General features: G+C 38.2%; 1 protein-coding gene across 1 annotated transcript in view; it reads right to left on the reverse strand.

Moving 5' to 3' along the window:
• The window catches only part of AK9 (adenylate kinase 9), a 170,258-nt gene that overhangs the window by 24,057 nt on the left and 122,657 nt on the right, over positions 1–23,544 (reverse strand). Inside the window, exons 27-31 of the mRNA XM_044675407.1 lie at positions 21,901–22,105; positions 17,554–17,772; positions 12,539–12,752; positions 4,679–4,880; positions 2,458–2,604 (exon numbers count right to left, since the gene is read on the reverse strand). Coding sequence (XP_044531342.1) covers positions 2,458–2,604; positions 4,679–4,880; positions 12,539–12,752; positions 17,554–17,772; positions 21,901–22,105 — 987 coding nt within the window. The remainder of the gene's footprint in view (positions 1–2,457; positions 2,605–4,678; positions 4,881–12,538; positions 12,753–17,553; positions 17,773–21,900; positions 22,106–23,544) is intronic.

Consider the following 23,544-nt stretch of genomic DNA (forward strand, 5'->3'; position numbering starts at 1 on the left):
AATTAGATCTCACTGAGGCCCTTAAAAAGGCAAATTTAAAAATTATAAGTTTTCTTTCTTTTCCCTCTGTATCTTATTTACCTTTTCAGGTTTCTCTCGATTTTTGTGGTTCGATATCAAACTTTCCATTTAGCCCTGGTCTTTTCTGTGCAAATACCTGGAATTCTTCAATTTTGTTGAATGCCCATACTTTCCCTTGGAAATATATAGTCAATTTTGATGGGTAGTTGATCCGTGGTTGCAGGCCCAGCTCTCTTGCCTTTCTGAATATTGTATTCCAAGCCTTACGGTCTTTTAGCGTGGAGGCTGCCAGATCCTGTGTGATCCTGATTGGTGCTCCTTGATATCTGAATTGTCTCTTTCTGGCTTCTTGTAAGATTTTTTCTTTTGCTTGAAAGCTTTTGAATTTGGCAATAATATTTCTAACCGATTTCTTCTCTGGGTCGAATGTAGTGGGTGTTCTATGAATCCTTTCGAAGTCTATATTGCCCTCTTGTTGTAGGACTTCAGGGCAATTTTGCTGAATAATTTCTTTTAGTACGGAGTCCAGGTTTCTATTAATTTCTGATTTTTCTGGAAGACCAATGATTCTCAAATTGTCTCTTCTAGACCGGTTTTCTTGGTCTGTCACTCTCTCATTGAGATATTTCATGTTTCCTTCTATTTTTTCAGTCTTTTGACTTTGTTTTATTTGTTCTTGTTGTCTTGAGAGATCATTACCTTCCAATTGCTCAATTCTAGCCTTTAGGGATTGATTTTCGGCTATAATCTTTCGGTTTTCGGCCATAATCTTCTGGTTTTCGGCCATGATCTTCTGGTTTTCGGCCATAATCTTCTGGTTTTCGGCCATAATCTTCTGGTATTCCTTTTCAATCTGGTCATTTCTGGTGTTCACTTGCAAGATTTTACCTTTTAAACAGTTATTTTCTTGCCAGATCTCTTCCATTTTCCTCAAAATCTCAGTTTTGAACTCTTCCATAGCTTGTGAGGCGTTTTCCTTATTTGAGGAGGGTCCGGATGCTTGTTTGTTCTCCTCCTCTGTTTGCTCGGTTGTCTGGATTTTCTCTGTGTAAAAGTTGTCGAGTGTTAAAGGCTTCTTTTTCTTGTTGTTATTCTTTCTCTTCTGAGTTTCCTGAGTCTGGGTAGCCATCATTAGCCCAGCAGCTTCTCAGGTTTATCCTCGCACTCAGTGTCTGTTCGCGGTCTATTGGCTCCTGAGGTCTGAGTTCTGGTTTTTTCCAAGGTCAAGCCCCCTGGTAGACCCCCTTACTTGATCCTCTGCAGGAGGTTCCTTTACAAGTCTCAGGGCGCTGCTTCCACAGTCGTATACCCGTCTGCACTGGTTCCCCACTCAGGTTTTCAGAGCTTTAGTTCCTGGCTGTGTCTGCCTCCACCCACGCCTCCGCCCCTGCCTGTACTCTGCTCAGCCTGCGCTCTGCGCCCAGCGTCCACTCTGCTCCGGCGCTCAGATTTCGCTTGCGTTCTTTGGCTTACTGGGGTCTTAAATCTTGCTGCTCTCAGGTACAGGCCCCGGAGCTGCCAATGATTCGATGGGTGCCCCAAACTTGCTCTATTTCTTTTTAGCTGGCTTCAGAGCTCTAGATCTTGTGTGTGGAGGGGGTGGGGGTGGGGCGGTTGATCAGCCCGCGATTTAGTGAGAGCCCTTTATAGCCTGGAAATGTCTCGATTCCACGTACCTTCCACGCTGTGCCCTGTTGTGGGGTTCCTCCGTTCGTCTGGACTTGTTTTTATGTCCCCTTGAGGAGTTTTGTGTGTTTCGGTCAGGAGAGGTTAAGAGCTGCTTCTTACTCTGCCGCCATCTTAACCCGGAACCTTCCATATAGGTACTTTTATTGGGTTTACAACAGTATAGGGGGAAGGGAAGAACCAAGTGGTCTGATACATCAACATTATGAGGTAATCAACAAGAGGTTAAGGTTCAATTTAACTCAAGGTTACATAAATCAATCATAAGCAATACAAGAGTCAGTTTTTGAACACTCTTAAAATAATATCAAGATTAATGTATACCTGGATTGTTACATATATATATATATATATATATATATATATATATATATATATATACACACATGTATTAAAAATATATTAATATGTTGAGCACCCAGGAGTAATGCCTATCAAAGTGGAATCAAGTATATGTGTAGCCCAATCATCCATTCATCTATCTATCTATCTATCTATCTTCCATCTTGGAATCAATACTGCATATTGGTTCTAAGGCAAAGGAGTGGAAAGGGCTAGGCAATGGGGGAAAGTGATTTACCCAGGGTCACACAGCTAGGAAATATCTGAGACCAGATTTGAACCTAGAACCTACCATCTCTGGGCCTGGCTCTCAATACACTAAGCCACCTAGCTGCCCACTAGCCCCTTCATTTACATGTAGAGATAGGGCAAGATAGGGAGATCCAGTTAAAAAAATCAACAGCTTACCTTTCATTCAATTTGTTATCTATTAGTGCTCGCCTAAAAATCTCTTTTGTAGGGACTTGTAACTCAAAAATTATCACAGGAATGATACTTCTTGATTCCAAGAGGTCCACTTGATGTTTCGTGACAGGGTATCCATCAATTACAACCCTATCAAAGAGCAACTTAGTTATATAAATGTTCTACTTTATTTGTATCTATTATTAATATATTTTCTTTTATAAGAGGAAAAGAAACACTAAGTTCTAATACAATTTCATTTAATCAAGTAAAACAAATAAGTGACTTAATTGTGGATATATTCTAAAATATATCAAAAATAAACAGTCTATTTTCCTCTCCTGATTATGCAGTCTTTTTCCTGTGTCCCTCCACCCAAGGTACACAGCTAAGGTTCTGCTGTTCATGGATTTTCCTTATGTGTCTTATTACCCTATACAGACCTATGTAGAACAGGAATATGTCTTGGGGCGAATAACAGTGTGTGTGTGTGTGTGTGTGTGTGTGTGTGTGTGTGTGTGTGTGTGTGTGTGTGTGATGAACCAAACTGATGAAGCCTGATTCTGATGAACCCAAAGTTTTGATGGAGTCAAAGGACCATCAAAATAATGATTTAAAATACATAAACTACATAAACATATGATTACAAAGGAAACCAATTTATTGAAATGATAAAAAATATTTAAAAAGCAAACTTCAGATTAAAAGCCCATGACTTGGTCATTCAAGTGTGTGTTTAAATTATGAAATCTAAATACTAATCTGTTCTGAGACTTTATCTGCCTTTGTTGTTTAATGGCAAAATTTCTATTAATTTAAATTCTTCTCAATAAAAATAGAAACTTTAAATAGAAAAGAAGAGAACTTACAATAAGGAGTCCATATTATCTATAAATTCAACAAAACCCATGCTATGGAATTTTATATTTTTCATAAAGGAGGCTGTTAAAAGATGGGTGATGTGAGTTTAGGTGCCTATGTGAGTTTCATTTATATTTGGATAGTTAGGCTTTTGTAAGAATTGGTGAGAAAATACAAGAGAAATGCTAACCTTTAGTTATGCTCACTTTAAAAAACTATGTTATTTTAGTGAATAGGGCTGAAAAATCTGGTCCCAAGCTTGCCAGTGGCACTCAGATGTTCCAATCTGGCTGAGATGAATGAACTGGGCTCTAGACTGGCCTCAACTATTTCTTTTTTCTTTTCTTTTCTTTTTTCCTTTTTCTTTTCTTTTCTTCCTTTTCTCTCTTTCTCTCTCTCTTCTCTTGAGAAGCAGTCTTTATACAGTGAGTTGAATATATATGTATATATACTCTTCAGTGATTTAATTGAACCTTACTAATTTGAATAAATGAATTTACCTTTTCCCCCACAGCATTTTCAAATAGGATTATAAACAACATCTTTCACGCCTAAGGAAAATGCAAATTCTTATCACAACTATTGTAAGAAAGCTGATCAAAGTCTTCTGTACTAAATTTAATGTATATTCTTGGTTTTCATAGCCTTTCAGGATATAATAGATGTTTAAAAACTTTTGAAAAATTTTGATTTTCAATAACTAACCATTTCTTTCAATGGAGACTCATCAAAATATAGCACAATCTGTCTTCTTTTAAAATTTTCATAAAATGAGAATAAAAAAAAATCTTGTGATTGTGTCGACGTGGAATCTAGAGACCCCAAACTTGTGGCCTCGTGAGATCTGATGAACCCCAAGTTGTAGGAATAGCTTGTAGGTTGGAGACTCCCAAATCTTGTGCTTGTTCCCTGTTCCCATGAGAATCCCCCCTGAAGGGAATCTCAGGCTAGCAGTTACAGACTGAATAATGGACCCTAGGGTATAAAAGCTAAGTGATCCTTTTGCCTTAGAAGCTTCTCCCATGTACCACATTCCCCTTTCAGGGATCAAACTTGAATTCAGGATCGAGCTTGAACTTAATAGACTGACACACTGCCTACTGCGCTAAAGAGTCATTTAGCTTTTTTACCCGAGGGTCCATTATTCAATCTGTAACTGCTAGCCTGAGATTCCCTTCAGGGTGGATTCTCATGGGAAGAGGGAACAAGCACAAGCTTTGGGAGTCTCCAACCTACAAGCTATTCCTACAACTTGGGGTTCATCAGATCTCACGAGGCCACAAGTTTGGGGTCTCTAGATTCCACGTCGACAATAGGTCATCAACACTTTAAACATTATGTATCTTAATATCAGGAAGCCTACCCTGCAGTATTGCACACATTATCCATCAGAGCAGTCTCTAATGCTTGGATAGCCAGCTCATCAGGTGCTGTTAATCCTTTATAAAGATGCCAGTTTAACATAAGTGCCAACTCTGTTTCTGGATGGTTGCTTAGTATGATACGCATGGCATCTCCTACTGACAAACGCATTAAGCCATATTCCCGTGCAAATTTTCTGGCAACTGCGAAGCATGAATAACATTAAACATTTTCTTAGCAGTTTGCTTTTAAAGTGCCTTTCAAAAATTCATCCTTTACTCTTTAGCATCAAACTCTGGTCAAAGTTAGTAGCGAGTGAATCTTAACATTAGTTAAAGATACATAAAAAATGAATTTGTAACATTTATCACTAAGTTAGCAACAATAATGGTCATAAATAATTATGGCAACATATCTGGTTAATAACTTGGGTTCATATTAGATCATATGCTAATAAATTTAGGGTTGAAGCGACTTTAAAGACTGTCTAGTTCTTGTAGATGAAGAAACTGAGAACCAGCTTAAGAGTTAAGTGACTTGTCCAACCTCACAGAAATTCTAAGAATCAAAGTCTAGATTTGAATGCAGGTTTTTTGATTCTAAATCTACCTCTCCTTCCTGTCAACTTGGAATCTGGAGAACCAAGTTTGGTCATCTTGAAAGCTGGAGACCCCAAGTTTTGTCCCTTTTTCCTTGAGAATACACCCCAAGGAAAGTTTCAGATTTAGTTATTCCAGATTGAATAATAGATCTTAAGATACTTAATGGCCCTAGTTAGGTGGAGCTAGCAGATCTAAATCAAATGCTAAGAACCTTTTTAGTCTTAGAAGTTTCTCCCATGTATCAAAGTCCTTTCCCAGGTAGCCCAGTCTTTAGCATCCATTGTATATAGTCCATTCCCTGACACCTTAGCCTCCTACCCTGGTCTCTTTCCCACATCTATTTGCATCCTGTCAGTGTAGTTTGGACACTCCCATTTCCTTGTAGCCATGGTAATGTCAATCAATCAATGTCAATCAATTTCCCTGTCCCTTGGTTACCCAAAAAGGTATACAAGTTCCCCAAATTCTATTGTTCCTCAGAGCCTTTATCTAGAGTGGTGATCCTCCCAGGGATATGTCCCCAGAGTCCCAGGGTGCAAACCCTGTAAAGTTCTTGATGCTGGGCTCTGTGTGGCAGCCGAATATTGGGCTTATCTCTTTCCTGATTAAAGACTTGGTTTTTCTGACTACTTTAGTAGTTTTTTCCAAGTTAACATTCTGTCGACATGGAATCTAGAGTTCCCAAATTTGTAGCTTAGTGAGGTATGATGAACCCCAAGTTTAGAAATAGTTTGTAGGTTGAAGACCCCCAAAGCTTGTGCTTGTTCCCTGTTCCCGTGGGAATCCACCCTGAAGGGAATCTCAGGCTAGCAGTTGCAGACTGAATAATGGACCCCAGGGTAAATGCTAAATACCCTTTTGTCCTAGGTAGTCTTGCCCTTTGTATCAGAGACCCTGTCCCAGGGAGGCACACCTGGGCAGGAACTATCTTTTAGTATCCATTGTGTAAGTAGCCCCTTCCCCTACACCCTAGCCTCTAGCTATGATCCCTTTCTCTAGCTTGATTGTATCCTGTCAGTATAATGTCAATCATCTCTCCTGGCCCCTAGATCTTCCCAAAAGGTATATAAGTTCCCCAATTTCCTTTGTCCCTAGGAGTGGTCATCTAGCGGTGTCACTCCCAGGGGGATCAGGGAGCAGAGTGAAGCAGTGTTCCTTTAGACTCTGCACAAGGCGCAGCTCTGCATAAGAGGCCAGGTAGCCCTCATCCCCCTTTCCCTTGATTAAAGAGTGGTTTTATGACTATTTAATAGTCCCGCGTTTTTTCTAAGTTAACAATTCCATTAACTCTACACAATGAAGAGAAATGGCCAAAAAATCAATACATGTTTTCTTTTCAAATACTTTTTTTTGTCATAGTAACAACTCTAATACAGATTTTTTTGTTTAAATTAAGTTTATTTCCCCAATATGAAAAGAAGAAGTAGTCAGACAATTCTAAACCTGTTACCAGGGCCTTAAGAGTTGGTGACATCAAACCAAGGGACCGGCAGCAATGAAGAGGGAGAGAGCCCTGGTCTGGAAGAGGGGGGTTAGACAAATGGGCTTAAGTGATTCTCCTTGGGTCACACAGCTAGGAAGTATCTGAGGCTAGATTTGAATCTAGGTCCTCCAACTCCACGCTTTGAGCTCTGCCCATCCACTATGCCTCTTCAAGTACTTTCTTTGTGGCAATAGTATATATGAGAACTTAACAAAATTATTTTTACTTGATTTATGCTTATAATTATAAATGTAAAGGAATTATACTACATGCATAAGATATTAATGTAAGCATTACTAATTATCTGAATATTAGAATTACTTTTGTAACTTTCCCATTACTTTGATTAATAATTTAATAATCTTTTGTTTTTAATAATTTAATAATTACATATGTAATATATAAAAAAAATTAATAATCTTCAGTTCTCCTCTACCTAACAGTGCCACTGGAGTAACATATCCTAGGGAGCATATTTTGGTTAATGGATATGCTTGAGAAAACTGACCCCTTGTACCCCCAACAAAATCCCTAAAGTAGCTAAAAGAAATTAGACGTTAAATTTTTAGAACTTAAGTCACAATAGAGAGGTATTACTTTAGGACTAGCAATATGATACGGTAGAAAGAATGCTGGATTTGGAGTCAAAGGACTTGGGTTCAAATCCCACCTCTGACACTACTTGTATGATCTTGAGCAAGTCACTTAATTTTTTGAATCTCAGTTTCCTCATCTATAAAACAAGGGGTTTGGACTTCAGTGATCTCAAGGTTTCTTTAGCCTAGAGCTGTGGTCCTCTCTGATTCTGTGACTATGAAAGCAATATATGAAGAAGACCCAGATGTGCCAATGGAAAGTAGACTAATGACCACTGCCAGAAGGGTCCCAAAGGGGACTTATAAATCATTTATTCCAATACCTTCATGTGAAAAATGAGTGGGGAAGGTATGGGGGCCCAGTGAATGGAGTAATAGGCCTAGAGTCAGGAGGACCTGGGTTCAAATACTTCCTATCTCTGTGACCCTGGGTAAGTTATTTAATCTTTTTGTCTAAAAAAGATGAGTTGAAGTGAGTTTTGGAAAGTTAAAATCTCAACATTCCACAGTAAGGAAGTGAAAGATTCCAGGTCCTGAGTCTTAGCCCCATGTTCTTGCTTTCTAATCACCTGCATCCATAACAAAATCACCTAAGGTTAAAGTTTTAGTAATGTTCATTATAGCTACATATGATTAAAAACATTTTTTTACAATCATGAAAGGGATGGGAACTAGTCATGTGATTTCATTGGCAGGGAAAACTCCTCCTGCCCATGCACAGTGCTCCTCTCTATTACTTAAAAGTTTTGAAAGTTGCCTAGAAATGTCAAACTTGAGGCCATCAGGCCATTTACTCTGCAGTATGGCTCCAACCAGATTAAAATATTATTGGGAGATATTTAACAAAATGTATAGAAATATAACAACATATATTATGTTAATTTGTGCTTTTCTAAATCAATATGTTTCTCTCTTTAAAAAAATAACTCTTACCTTCTGTTTTAGTATCAATTCTAAGACAGAAGAGTGACAAGAGCTAGGCAATCTGGTTTAAGTGACTTGCCCAGATAGGAATTACCTGTGGCCAGACTTGAACCCAGGTCCTTCTGATTCCAGGCCTGTGGTCTATCTATGTAGTTACCTCAAAATGTTTCTCTTTGATTTTGATGCCCTTGGCCTAGAGAACTAGGAAGTTAACTGGCTTGCTCAACATCATTCAGCCAATGCTTGAACCCAGAACTTCTTGTCTCAAAGGCCAGCTCTTTCTGCACTATCCCAGTGATTTCATAATCATTCAAAGCAATTCTACAGACTGTTAAATAGACAACTTTAATCTAGATTGTACCAATTTTTCCAAATTTCCTCTTATCTTAAATAAGAAAACATTTTAAAGTCTAGATTTTCTATTCTCATTGGGTAAGATTAGAGTGTAAACTCCTTGAGGACAGGGACCTATGCTTCATCTGAAATTTTTGTTTCTGGTATAGGGCTATGTATAGGACGTGTGAATATTGGTGGGAATGCCATCCTTTTTTTTGTTAGAATTTAAATTTCTTTGATCCTCTCTTAGGTTGGGAGCTAAAATGAAGCACATCATGACAAGGCTGACCATTTTCCTTTCAGCTCATCTCTCTTGAGTTAGCATAAGGGTTGGTTGGCATCATACATACATGTATATGTGGGCTAATTTTGCATATACATACATATATATAATAAAACATTTGAGGGTATATTATTTATTTTTTATAACCCTTACTTTTTGTCGTGCTAACAACAGCTAAAAGACAGAAAAGCAGCAAGGGCTTGACAATCAAGAGTTAAGGTGACTTACTCAGGGTTACACAGGTAGGAAGTTTTTGAGGCTAAATATAAACAGAGGACCTACCATTTCCAAGCCTGGCTCTTTATCTAGCTCCCTCAGCTATTTTTAATTGTTATTTATATACACATATCTTAGAAATGCATATTACGAAAGTTCAAAGAGCACTGGATTTGGATTCAAACCCTAATTTTGCCACTTGCTATCTATGTGACCTTCGACAAATTACATATCTCAGGAATTCAGTTTCCTATCTGTGATGAAGTGATTAAACTAGATAACTAAGGTTCTTTCTAGTCTGTAAAGCTATATTTTAGTTATTTAACTTTTGGGGATTTTGGTGTGGGGGTGGTCTGGATATATGGCTTTATTTCTGAAGAGGATTCTCATTATGTATTCATTCAATACATATTTATTATGTACCAGGCACTGTGCTAAGTGCTAGGGATACAAAAAGATGCAAAAGACAGTTCTTGCCATCAGTCAGCTTACATACTAATGGGGAGACAACATGCAAACAAATATATTTAAAGAGAGATATGTTTGAGAGTAACAGGATATAATTAATAGAGAGAAAGTGCTGGAATTTAGAGGGGTTGGGGAAGGCTTCCTGTAAATTCTCTCCATCATGGAAGATTAATAATTGGTCTGTCCTCTGTAGTCTTGGAGAGCTACCTGTGGTACTGAGGAATTAAGTGATTTGTCCATGGTCAAATAACCCATATGTATGAGACTGGATTTGAACCCAAGCTTTCCTAACACAAAACTAGTCCTTTGTCCTTTATACCATATGGCCTCATTCATCTCTCTCTCTCTCTCTCTCTCTCTCTCTCTCTCTCTCTCTCTCTCTCTCTCTCTTCCTCCCTCCCTCCCTCCCCTTCTCCATTTCTCAATCTCTACTCACACAATCTTTCTTTTCTCTCTTTCAATCTTTCTCTCTACTCTCTCAACCTCTCTCATACAATCTGTCCTCTTTTTCTCTTTTAATCTTTCATACAATTTTTCTTGATCTTTCTGTCTCTCTCACACAATCTCTTTTTCTTTCTCTCACATATAATCTTTCTTACTCTCTTTCAGAACTCTCTCACACAATCTTTCTTCTCTCTGTCTCTTTCATACAACCTCTCTTTATCCTCCTTCCTCTCCATCTCCCTTTCCCTTTTGCCCTCTCTTTCCCTCTCCCTCTTTCCCTCCTTCCTCCTCTCTGTCTCTCTTCTCTTAAAAGTACCAAAAAATAAAGAGTACCAAAAAAGTACACCCTTGGTAGACTGATTGGTATATTGCTAAAGCTGATACTATCATTTTTATTATAGTGATGTGGCCCCCAACTACGAACAATGAACAATGTTCCAAATATTTAAGGTATTCTTTTTTTCCTTGAAAGAATATTTTAAATTGTACACAAGTGTGTCTTGAATCCTAGTAGATTGGCTTTCAGGTATTTTAGTCATTTTAGAGCTATTTTGAATCATATTTCAATTGATATTTATCTTCCTATTGTTCATCATTGCTAGATAGAAATGGTGAAGATTTTTGTGATTTTATTTTTGTATTTCACTCCTTTAAGATATTGTTTCAATTCTTTTCTTTGCTGATTGTTTAGGGCTCTATAAGCAAATCATAGTGTAATTCTCAAATAGGGATAGTTTTGTCTCTTTGCAAATGTTTATGTCCTTAGTTTCCATGTATACACATAGGTATACATATAAATACACACTCACTCATATATGTGTGAATATGTATATATGTAAATGTATGTAGAGACAGAGAGGAGACAGAAACAAAGAGAGAGAGAGAGAGAAAGAGAGAGAGAGAATATGAGAGAGGCGTATTAACATCTTTGATTTGCTTCTATTTTGGGAGAGCTTCTAGTGTTTACCCATTGCAAATAATGAATTCTAGCTTTTGATTTTAGATATGCACTTTTTATTAAGTTAAAATTTAGCCCTTCTATGGCAATGGTTTATTTAGTTCCTAGCACTGATAACTGCTGTATTTTGTCAGAGGCTTTTCTGCATTCATTAATCATGGATTTTGTATTTTTATTTTTAATATGACTACCTTAATTTTATTTTATTGTTGATCCATTCTTTGTATCCATCATATAAATATAAATTGGTCAGAGTGAATGATTTTATGGATATAGTTCTGTGGTCTATGTGTGGGATTTTATTTAAAATTTGTTACATCAGAATTAATTTACTGATACCGTTCAATAGTTTTCTTTCTTTGTTTTATTTTTTATTGGTTTAGATATTGAGACTTTATATCATAAAAAGAATTTGATAGACTTTTTTCTTTCTCAATTTTTGATGCGAACTTGTATGACCTTATTGTTCTTTAAATATTTGGTAGAGATTACCTACAAATCTATCTGTACTATGTTTTTTCCCCTTGAGTACTTCATTTATGATTCACTCAATTTTATTTTCTGTTTGGATGAAGATTTCTATTTTATGTTCTGTTATTTGGATATTTTATATTTTGTGCATAATCTACCATTTCTTTTAAATTCTCAGTTTGCTAGCACGAAGCTCTTTTTTTTTTTTCACACTTCCAACTATAATCTCTCCCCTTCCTCCATGTATGCTCTGTGTAGTTCCTATTCCATGAAGCATGTGTGTAGATAAAATTTAAGCTCCCTCAATCATTTCCAGTAGGCCATGTATGTTCTGGCTCAATGTTGAGGGACCTAAGAATTCCTGACATTCTAAATTCACGATGTTTCCACTGAGGCTATAAATGTTTATCTCAACGTTTCAGTCTCTGTTAGACCTGACACAGGCTCACTTAGATGAGCTCACTTACTAGCTGCCATGTGCGAGCAGCCTTTATAGGCAGACATTCCTTTTCACTTCCCTAGAAAGGGCAAGAAAGAGAGCCTGACAGAATCCTCACACACTATTGGCAAATGGGAAAAGGCAGCAAGGAGGAAGAGAAGGAGGGGAGACAGAGAGATAGAGACAGAGAGGAGAGAAGAGGAGAGGGAGAATGGAAGTCTCCCCATTTAAAGTTTACTAAGTTGATGGGTCTTCATGGCTCAGTGGCCAAACCTCCTTTGGCACATCTTATTCCCTTTGCTGCATCATCCTTAGCACTGAACCAGAAGAGCACACATGGTGCACCAAAGGTGCCCCAAGAAGTTCATCTCAGCATCTTCTATGTGGAATATTCTAGTCAGAGCACATGATGATGGAGAAGAAGCCTATTGTGGCATGTAGTGGAAGACATTGGTCTAAACCTAATTTCTGCTAAATGAGTTTCCAGGTTTCCCAGCAGCAAAGTATATAATTCTTTCCTAGGTTGTTTGTATTCTTGGGTTAGTTCATGATTATTCTCATTAAATTTGTAAAACCAATACATAATCATAGTTTTCAGGTAATTCTCTTGCTTAAGAAAATGAAGAAAAAAGCAGACTCACCTGTAGTTTTCCCAGATTTGGGAGGCCCAACAACTGCAATCTTAATGGGCACAGCAGGTTTTGGTTTGGGCTGACGGATATATTTGATTGGGTTCTTTATAAATTTGTCCCTATTTACTTTATTGGATAAAAAATAAATATATTGTCGATGGATTACAGGGAAGGTTGGATTAGCTGTATTCACTAAAGGTTTGATGGCATCTCCTTCATAGAGCTGTAATATAAACAAAATAATTTCTTCAGTTATTTCTAACATATACATTTGTTCTCATTAATGGGGAATTTATAACTTAATGATAAATAGCTGACATTTATATAGTGCTTACTATGTGCTAGGCACTGTGCCAAGTGCTTTGGAATTATTATCTCATTTGATCCTCACAAACAAACTTTTATTATCACAGTTTTACAGATGAGGAAACTGAGACAAAGAGAGGTTAAGTGACTTGCCCAGGATCACACAGCTTGTAAGAGTCTGAGGCTAGATTTGAATTGAAGTCTTCCTGACTCCAGGCTTGGAGCTTTATCCTCTGTGCCACCTTGCTGTCTGAAGAGAATTTGTTGTTTTCAAAATGCTTCTCTTCAGAAAGCTGTATAACAACTTTAGATGTTAGACTTTAGGAGTATACAACAAGATGTAGACTTTAAATAGGCTTTGCACATGAAGGCAGTAAACATGTGCTTTCTTTCCTTTGTCCATTAATGATCAATTTTCATGAAATTTCATATCAACAACTTTTGTTCACTTCATATTGCTTATAATTTAGATGTTCTTCTCCCACTAAGTAGTTCAAAGTCCTTCATCCACATTAATGATGCTTCAATGAAATCTTGAGCTGCTTTTTTATGATGGCATGCAAGAGACTCGGCGTTCTGGAAAGCCATGCCAGCAACATATAAGTTCCATCAAGTAGATGCTCTCCAATTGGAAAGGCTTCACGTTTAGGGCCAGTGATAGACTGTGTATCCATCATCTCACAACCAAAGAGGCTCATCATCAAAAAATGAATGTTTTTGGTCATGGTAATCCATGAAATAGGTGACAATATAGACAGTTTCTCCCAACAGTAGAAGTAACAAAGTGGTAGAAAGGAGGCAGAGTATAGTATGAACAATGGAACTGTCATTCTCATTACAAACTGTCCAAAGGCCTTGAGTTAAGACTCTAGTATAGGAGCTGAATCATATTCTTTTTTTTTTAACCCTTAGTCTTAGAATCAATACAAAGTTTTTATTCCAAAGCAGAGGAGGGCAAGGACTAGGCAATTGGGGTTAAGGGACTTGTCCAAGGCCACACAGCTAGGAAGTGTGTGAGGTCACATTTGAACCCAGAACTTCCTCTCTCCAGGCGTGGCTCTCTATCCAATGAGCACCTAGCTGCCTCTGGATCTCTTGACATTTGATACTGACAGTCTTTTGACATTCTTGTTATAAGTAGTTGTAGGAAAGGTAGAAGAATAGGAAATTGTAATCATAGAGGGGAATTTCCCTAACCCTAAGGGGTTACCACAGTCATCAACTTCCTCTGTTTCTTCCCCCAGCCTCTCTTGGTTATGACTTTATTCAAGTTCCTGATAAGAAATCTTGCTTAGGATAAGAGTAAGCCAAGTTCTCCAGCCAGCGGCTAGCAGTTTGTCTTCAGATTTATACTGATCCATTAATGAACATTTTTTTGGGATGATTGATTGGTAATCATTTCTAAGTCCATCTAACAATACTATTGTTTAGCCCACATTTCTCCATCATATCTATAAGAATATCCTGAAAGGTCTGTACTCTGAGAAGGTCTCTAACCTCTGCTACAGACATAGCTTTGATTGAAAGGGAAGAGAGTCTCTGAAGGACCTATGAGATAAATAAATATCCATAGCCCAGCCTAAGGTACATAGATTGCCACAACTGATTACTTTTTTAATGTTTTATGTGACAGATGTTCTAGGCTTCTTGTCACCATGGACATGACTCCATAAAACATACAGTATGGTATAATGGAAAGAATATCCTTGGATTTGGAGTCAGGAGACCCGAGTTTTATTCTGCTATTTACAACTGAGTGACATCTGAAAAATTACATAACCTTCATTTTTCTCATCAGTGAAAGGAGGGGTTGGGATGAGATGATGTTTTTCCAGTCCCAAATTCTATGACTTTTGATACATAACTACAGGGGCACTATGAGTTATAATCGTTTGACTTCTTTTCATATGGAAAGTTTACCAATAGAACCCCCAAACATGGCAAGTACCTATGGATGCAGGATCACTGTCTCCAAGAAACAGATGCTACAGGGGCAGCTGGGTAGCTCAGTAAATTGAGAGTCAGGCCTAGAGAAGGGAGGTCCTAGGTTCAAATCCAGCCTCAGACACTTCCCAGCTGTGACCCTGGGTAAGTCACTTAACCCTCATTGTCTAGCCCATACCATTCTGCCTTGGAACCAACGCACAGTATTGATTCCAAGATGGAAGGTAAAGGTTTTAAAAAAAAAAAAACATGTTACCTAGCTTACATCATACTCTTCCACTCTGACTTAGCAGAAGTAAAGGTCCAATATAAGGTAAACACCAGCAATGTATCCTTGTTCCTTATCACTTAAGTACACATTTTCCATAGGGAACCTAAGCTGACTCTTAATGATGATATCTTCATTTTCCAAGTGTTCCAAGCCCATCTGCTTAGCAATCCATTCTAGAATTTGCCTGGCAATATATCAATGGCATGCTTTCTCTATTTGGTCTCCCAAGTCCATCATTTCCTCCATTTTGAAAATTGGTAAATTTATTCATCTCATTCAGCTGGCACCTTTCCTGTTTCCATGACTCCTCAAAGATTACTGATGATGGCTATAGGAAAAACCCTTCAAACATAGTCAGTAACCCGTCCAGAGACTTGAACTCACTGAATGCAGCTGGTTAATTTCTTACTACGCCCTTATATCTCTGGAATACATACTAGTCTAAGGCAAGAAAGTTTTAGGGCAGGGAAGGATAGACAGGCAGACAAATCACAGCTAGGAAGGAAAGAAGGAAACAAGCATTTCTTAATTGCCTTATGAGGGGAAAGACTGTGCTAATAGGGTTAGTGGAAACTTTTGTTGCTTCTGAGGCTTTCCATATTGGGCTAAAACATTTGCTTTTTTAAAAATTACATTTGGTTCCAGTGTTGGAAGCATCACCTTATTTGGTTTAAATTTGTCTCATTCTTCCTATCACTGAGACGTATTGAGTCTTTGTCAAAGCCAAGTTGGGTTAATCAATAGGATGAGTATTCAAAATAGTAGTAAAGAAGTTGTCTCAGGCAAAACTGAGCACAAAACAAATTATGCCTACAGATGGAGTGCCTGAACCTCCAGGAACTTTCCACTTTCCCAGGTCCTAGTCTCAGTTTGACTTCTTTTACAACATGCTCCTTTGAGCTTTGACTAGTCTTCCAAGTCTTGTGATCTTCTTTGGCAAATGCCAGTTTTCAATTCTGTCCACACCCAGAACTTTGTCCTTTAGATGATGATTAAACTTGGCTCAGTGCAGCTTCAATTTTACATTACCATGCCAATTTATTTTTCAGCTAACAACTTCCATGAATGCTTTTGGAAGGACTTGTGAATATGCTTTAAAATAAGTGAAATACTAGAAATGGAGGAGAATTTTGTGATAATTAAAATTACTCTCTTCCCCAGAATACAATATTGGCTTTTTTAAAAAAACAACCAAAACCTATTATTTCATTGGTATGGGGAGCTCCCAATGGGGCATGAGAAAATTGATTTCTAATATGTTGAATTATTTCTATTCTCTGAGTTTTGAATTGGGGTCTGTTCTTCAAACCTCTTTGAGGTTTCTTTGTTTCTTTGTTCTTGGCAAATTCAAAGAATGCTTCTACTCTAGAGTATCCTCCATTGTAGGGTGATAGAAAAGTGAGATTATGGGTTCTATCTTGCCCCATTAATAAAAACCAGTTTAGGCAAGGTGTGTCTGTGAGTAGCAGGACAGAGACCTTGAATTTCATATTGAAAAGTATTGAACAAAGTCACTTCTAACCAGGCAGAACTCAATTCCTCCTTCTACACCTTGGAATCATAGGACTGGGCATGTGATTTCCAATCATCAATCAAGAAATTGGGGAGGGGTAGAAAGAATGATGGGCCACTTCCTCATTGGCTAGTCACCAATTAGAAGTGTGTTGAGATGTCTAGGGAGGAATGAATAATGAGTGTCCATAATTGTATATAAGGATCCATGAGGCTTTCTCTCAGGATCTTTGATCAAGTGAAACCAAAGATTAATTAGTTTATTGGTTATTGGTAGGCTACTCATTAAACTGATTTTCTTACCCAGAACCCAATGTCTTGCAATTTTTAATCTTCACAGGCTCTACCTTTAAAAAGTACATTTGGCTCCCATTCTGCAACTTTTATTCTTAGAGAGTGATTTGGGCCACTGAAAAGTTAAATAACTGGTCCCTGGCACCAGAAGTGGTATGGGTCAGATGTTGAGTCCAAGTCATCCAGACTCTTAAGACCAGCTCTTTGTAGATTTAGATTTAGACATTCATAGGAATGTTGTTCTTCAAAATGTTCTTTAATCCCCTGAGAAGGGAGGTATTTAATTCTGAATTCATTGTAATTATTCAAAACAGAATTGTAACTCTTCTCTGGAAATGGTCTTAAGCCAATTCATAAGCCAAACACATATAAAAATCAGCTTTGGATATATTTACAATTCATTGCCCCTAGGAAATGCTTACTCTCCATTATGATTTTATTTATTTATAAAATACTTGCTTTCCATCTTAGTATCAATTCTAAGAGAAGAGTGGCAAAGGCTTGGCATTCAAGGTTACATGACTTTCCCAGGGTCACACAGCTAGGAAGCATTTGAGGTAAAAATTGAACCCAGGTCCTCCTGCTTCCAGGACTGGCATTCTATCCACTGTGCTACCTAGCTGCCCCTCATCATATCTGTTTTTGATATATTCTAAGACATGATATATATAGCTCTCAAACGTATTTGTGAAATTACCTTTACAGGGTCCCATTGACCAAATGAACTTGGAAATTTGTAGGTGAGACCAAGCATTTTCTGAGCAAGTGGTAATGATATTGGATAACATTTCTCAAAGATACTCTCACGATTTTCCACTAGATGCTGCAGTTTCTTATAAAACAGATACTGTACAATATGAAGCTTCCGTCCTCCAATAATAGTAATAAATGGAATCAATTGTTTTTCAAATTCATCCTAAAATGAAAGCATGAAAAAAAGCAGACTTCAATGTTCTAAAATTAGAGAACAACTTGATACTAATGTCTAAAGAGCTCTAATTTTGTGCTTTTTTAAAAAAAGCAGTAGTTAAAAAAATGAAACATTTTAGAGTTGTGCAACATGATCACTCACTTTGAAGATACAGTGTAAAACCACAAAAAGGGATTACCTACTTAAAAGGACCAAATATAATTTCCCTTTATCAACACAAAGTCCTTTGATCATATTACAACTACAGACAACATCATAGTGGGTTATGTTAGCAGCATTTGGAGGAGGGTGAAGAAAGAAGGACTATGGGTAGGAGGAATTGGGGAAAAGATGTAGGAAAGGGGAGGAGAAGGGGAATAAGGGAAAGGGCAGAGGTGTGAAGAGTTGGGGAAAAAGGAGTAGGAGAGGGAAGGAGGGAAAGGGAAAGGAAAGGAAGGAGAAGAGGAACTAGGTGGCTTAATGGATAGAGTGCTAGATGTGGAGTCAGAAAGACTTGAGTTCAAGTCTGACCCATGGCAAGTCAATTCACAATGTTTGCCTCAGTTTCCTCATCTATAAAATGAGCCAGAGAAGGAAATGGCGAACTACTCCAGTATCTTTGCCAAGAAAATCCCAAATGGGGTCACAAAGAGTCAGACACAACTGAAATGACTAAAAAGCAATAATGAAAAGAGAGAATACTGCTTGTGATTATGACATACAGAAAAAGTCAGCCATTTCCTATAGGTACAAAAAAGCAGTTTGCCACTTTAGAACTCAGAACCTGGCAAAGCAGCCCTGGGCATGTGCCAATCTGACAGTTGGGACAGGGGTATAAATTGAAGTGCACAGACCTCTCAGGGGACTACTTCTTCTTGGGCTGGGAAGCAGAGGGGTGTCTGCTGTCTGGGCCCTGGGAGGTGGGAGTTTGGTATAGGCAGGCAGGCAGGCAGGGTTAACCTATATTGCTAGCCATATCAATAACCTTTGCATTAGCGAAGCCATTGAGCTTTATTCTATTTCAAGGTCATTTATCAAATCAACAAGATTTACAACAGCCTCTGACCCAGGAGTCTTTTAGTACCTGGGTTCAGCATCTAACAGATTCCATATTAAGTCTCAGAGTCAGAGGGAGACCCTCAAAGTCCTTTTGAACTCTGCTCCTAGGACATCTTTATATTTTGAATATTATTTAAACTTATACTTTAGGCAAGATTAATCAGGGTTTACCTACTTCCCTCTCTCCTACTCCCAGTTTATCTTCCCATAAATTTACCCTAATAAACCCAGTTAATCTTCAAGTTTTTAGTAATCATCTAAGAGTTCAACAACTTACCTTTGAAGTCAACATTTTCGATATATGTAGTCAGATCCTGGTAACAGCTTAGCTGATCACATCCAGATCAGGATAAGGTTTCAGGAAGTCAACACTACTTCTAGTTACTCCTAAGCCAACTGACAGCCAGGAGCTGTTTCTAGAGCTTTGTTAAGCTAGAGAATTCTAACCCTTCAAGGAAGCTTTGCCAAGCTGATGTGGGAAGCAAATCTCTACTCCCATATCTATCTGTAAACTTGAGCTTCACTTGAACTACCCTGAATAAGATCTTGACCTCTAATGGTCATAACATGATTCTCCGACAAGGGGAAGAATACCCCTTCATTAGAATGATTACATTTTTAATGAAATACAGGGTTTTGGAGTAGGCAGTAGAATGAGTCTTTGATTCGATTCCCTTCCATCTCTAACTGAGACAGAGTAGTTTAATGAAAAGAGCAACTTGCAAATCTGAAAATACTGTATAAATGTCAGCTACCTCTATACTTCTAAACTGTTTTCTCACATCTACTGATTTGTACTGGGGATTAAGGGGAAAATCAAATCTGTAATATAAGCATTTCTTTTTAAACTCTCTCTTCAGGAATGCACACATCTTTTCTATATATCACAGGAAACTTGTTACCTGTGTGACAAGAAAACTCTTTTTTGATTAGCTTTCTCTACATTGGAATGTAATAATTTTGGTGCTCTTTGGTGATTCTTGTTAATATTCTCACTTGATTTTAATAAATTTCTCTACTTTGGAGACAATAATAATAATAACTGACATTTACATAGTTATATACATGCTGTTAAAGTTTTCAAAGTGATCTACAGATGGAAATGGTTTCAGAGACTAGAAAGTCTAATACATTCCTTTTATAGATGAGGAAACTAGTTTCAGACAGGTTAAGTGATTTGCCCACTGCCAGTATCAAAGACTGGATTTGAAAATAACACAGAGACCATTTTCTTTCCACCAAATAGAAGTATAGTTGTATCTCATTTACAGGACTTAGAGGAAATAAAAAGTGCTTATGAATTTTCCAGTTAATTGAACCAAATCCCTTTAAGTCTTAACTTAACCTATTTTTTTTTGTCATAGCCTCCTTGGGAGGACTTTTGAAACAGCTCCATAGCTTCTCAGAAAAATGATGTTAAATACATAAAATGAAATATATGTCAGTCAATCAACATTTGTCTAGTGCCCATGACATGCCAGAAATTGTGCTAAGCACTATATTTTCTTTCTGTTTTTTTAAACCCTTAACTTCTGTCTTAGAAACAATGCTAAGTATTGGTTCCAAGGTTGAAGAATGGAAAGCCTAGCCAGTGGGGGTTAAATGACTCACCCAGGTACACACAGCTAGGTAGTGTCTGAGGGCACATTTGAAAACAAATCCTCCCAACTCCAGGGCTGGTGATTTATCCACTGTGCTACCTAGCTATCCCATAAGCATAATATCTTTTGAGTGAATATGGATTTCATTAAAGAGGCCCTGTGGAATTCTAAGATTGATTCAATCAATACAATGTTATTCACAAATAGCAATATCTGAAAGACCTGGCCATCTCTAAAAAACTTGTCTTCCATTTGGAATCTATGCATGATATTATCTATGGCACTGGCAAACATCTTTGGTAAGCATATGTCTTCCTTAAAATCAATTAAACAGTTATTTGTAAATACCCACTATGTGCAAGGGACTGGGAAGCAAAGACAGCATATGGTGCCTGGGTTAAAGTTGGAAGGGAGTTAGAGATGTCACTAGGTAGATATGAGGAGGAAATGAATTTCAGGTGTGATGGATAGCCTATTCAAAGGCCTGGAGATGAGAGAAGAAATGTCATGTTTGGAGAACAGCTAGTACACTAGTTTGTAATGAAATAAGTCTAGAATGGTATGTGGAAGCCAGATTGTGGAGAGCTTTTCCCTTCTCTCCACTCACAAAGCATAAATCCCCCTAGTTTAGGCCCTCATCATCACTCTTTTAGACTACTGCAATAGCCGTCTAATTCATTGGTTTCTCTTTCAGCTTTTCCCCCTCTCCAATCCATTTCCCACCCAAGTTGCCAAAATAATTTTCCTAAAGCTCCTGACTGAGCACATTGCTTCCCTTCTCAAGAACATCCGGCAGGTCCCTGGTTACTTCTAGCATGAAATACAAACTTCTCTGCTTGCTTTAAAGTCCTATACAGTACGTCTCTAGCCTACCTTTCTAGACTTATTTCATATCATTTCTGTTGCATTATCTGTTGTCTGAAGACCAGCCTAGCTAAGTTTGGAGAGGCTCATCAATAGACCTTTGGGCATCAAATGATTTTTCTTATCCCCAACAACCTGCAGATACCTAAGACATGGAAAGGGTGCAAGTTGCATTGGGGAGAGTGTGTTCACACTGGGGAAATCATGCATCCCTTTGAGCACTGCAGTCAGAAAACAGTAATAACAGCTTGAAACATTAATCTCTGATGTTTGAAAATGAAGCTTTTTTAAAACTATCATTTTGATTTATCCTCTTAAAAACAAACAAAAAAATAAAACCTTTGCCTTTGTCTTAGAATTGATATTAAATATCAGTTCAATGGCAGAAGAGCAATAAGGGCAAGACAACTGCAGTTAAGTGATTTCCCCAAGCTAGAGAGCAAAGAAGTGTCTGAGGTCACATTTGAACTCAGAGAACTCCTGTCTCTTGGTCTGGTTCCACTGAGCCACTTAGCTTCCTCTCTCTCTTCCCGCCCCTCCACTTTGATTCATTCTTAAACATTACTGTTTTGTAAAAAATCATGGAAACCCCCCCAAAAAAAGTAACAACCTGTATTGCTTGCAGATTATTTAGATCTACTTCAAACTTCTCTCCCATTTCGATTTTTATTCTGTCAATAGCATCCTCTTCTTGTTCTTCTTCTTCTTCAGTCATTTCTTCCTCATCTTTTGGGAATTCCTCTTCCAGAATTGCCTCAATATTATCTTCTTCCTCTTCCTCAGCCTCTTCTTCACTTGACTCATACTCATCCTTGCTTGCCTGAAGTATGAAATTAAAATTTGGTTTAGCTTATTGCTTTGTCATAATTTACCAATTTAAGTCATTTGTGTTATTTGAAGAGAAATTTGACAAGCACTTAATTGTTGTTGAGATAGGCATGCCGCAAAATGATTTGGGTGCAATCAAGTCAAACTTTGCTTATCTGACTCACAGAAATTCAACCCTTCTACCAAAAAAAAATCAGAAGTAAATAGTGAAATCCCATTTATTCTTAGAGTTGAAAAAGTGTAAAGTGACTTAATGGTATTTAGTGACAATATTTAATGCAATTGAACATGTTAATATTAAGCACCCACTTTATACTAAGCATAGGGTTAGGCACTGTTTGGGATACAAAACAAACATAGGAGGTAGCTATTCCCTCAAGGAGCATATAATTTATTTAGGGAGGCAATTTTAATGCATGAGAAACAATTAGAGAACAAGACATGAAGAAAAGTAAACATTTATTCACTGAATGAGTAAGTGAACAGAATTATGTTTAAATTGAGTGTTATTAGAGGCAGCTAGGTGGCTCAGTAGATAGAAAGCTGGGTCTGGACACAGGAGGTCCTGGGTTCAAATCTGGCCTCAGACACTTTCTGGTTGGGTGACTCTGGGCAAGTTACTTAACCCAAATGGCCTACCATTACTACTCTTCTGTCTTGGAAATGATACGAAGATAGAAAGTAAAGGCTTTTAAAAATAAATAAATAAAGTGGGAAGTAAAGATAGTAAATGCTATGAGAAGGCCACAGAAAAGAATGTTCATTATGTATTATCAGAGTCAGAAAAGGCTTCATGGAGGAGATGTTCTTTAATGAGTCTTGAACGTTGTTGTTGGAGTGACTGAGGGATAAAACTGAGGGAAGGAAGCAATGGTGTCAAAAGAAGAGTTGTAGCTTCCGGTTAAGATGGCGGCAGAGTAAGGAGCAGCTGCTCGATCTCTCCTGACCGAACCACACAGAACCCCTCAAGGGGAAATAAAAACGAGTCCAGAGGAACGAAGGAACCCCACAACAGGGCGCAGCATTGAAGGTACGCAGAATCGGGGCACTTCCACACTTTAAAGGGGTGAAACAGTTCACACTAAAACACGAGAGGAAGAAGCCCCTCCCCCACCCCCCACACCGCACAAGCGGGTAAACAGGACTGGGACAACCAGAAAATCACTGGCAGCCCCTGAGCCCGTACCTGTGCGCTGCAAGACGAGGGACCCCAAGTGGCTGGGACTTTCCCTGAGCGCCCACGTGAGTGAAGGCACCGCCTCCGGCCAGGACAAAGGCCCCTAAACCTCAGCCTTTCCCAAGCTCTGAAGGCATCGCCTCAGGGGCAAATAAAGATCTCCAGCCCACGGACTTTCACTACCTTCTGCGGGGGTGAAAGCAGGGCGCTAAGAGCAGCAGCGCAGGCAAAGGCAGTGCCCTAGGCTTG

The sequence above is a fragment of the Gracilinanus agilis genome, chromosome 4 (assembly GCF_016433145.1).
Source record: "Gracilinanus agilis isolate LMUSP501 chromosome 4, AgileGrace, whole genome shotgun sequence".
NCBI lineage: Eukaryota > Metazoa > Chordata > Mammalia > Didelphimorphia > Didelphidae > Gracilinanus > Gracilinanus agilis.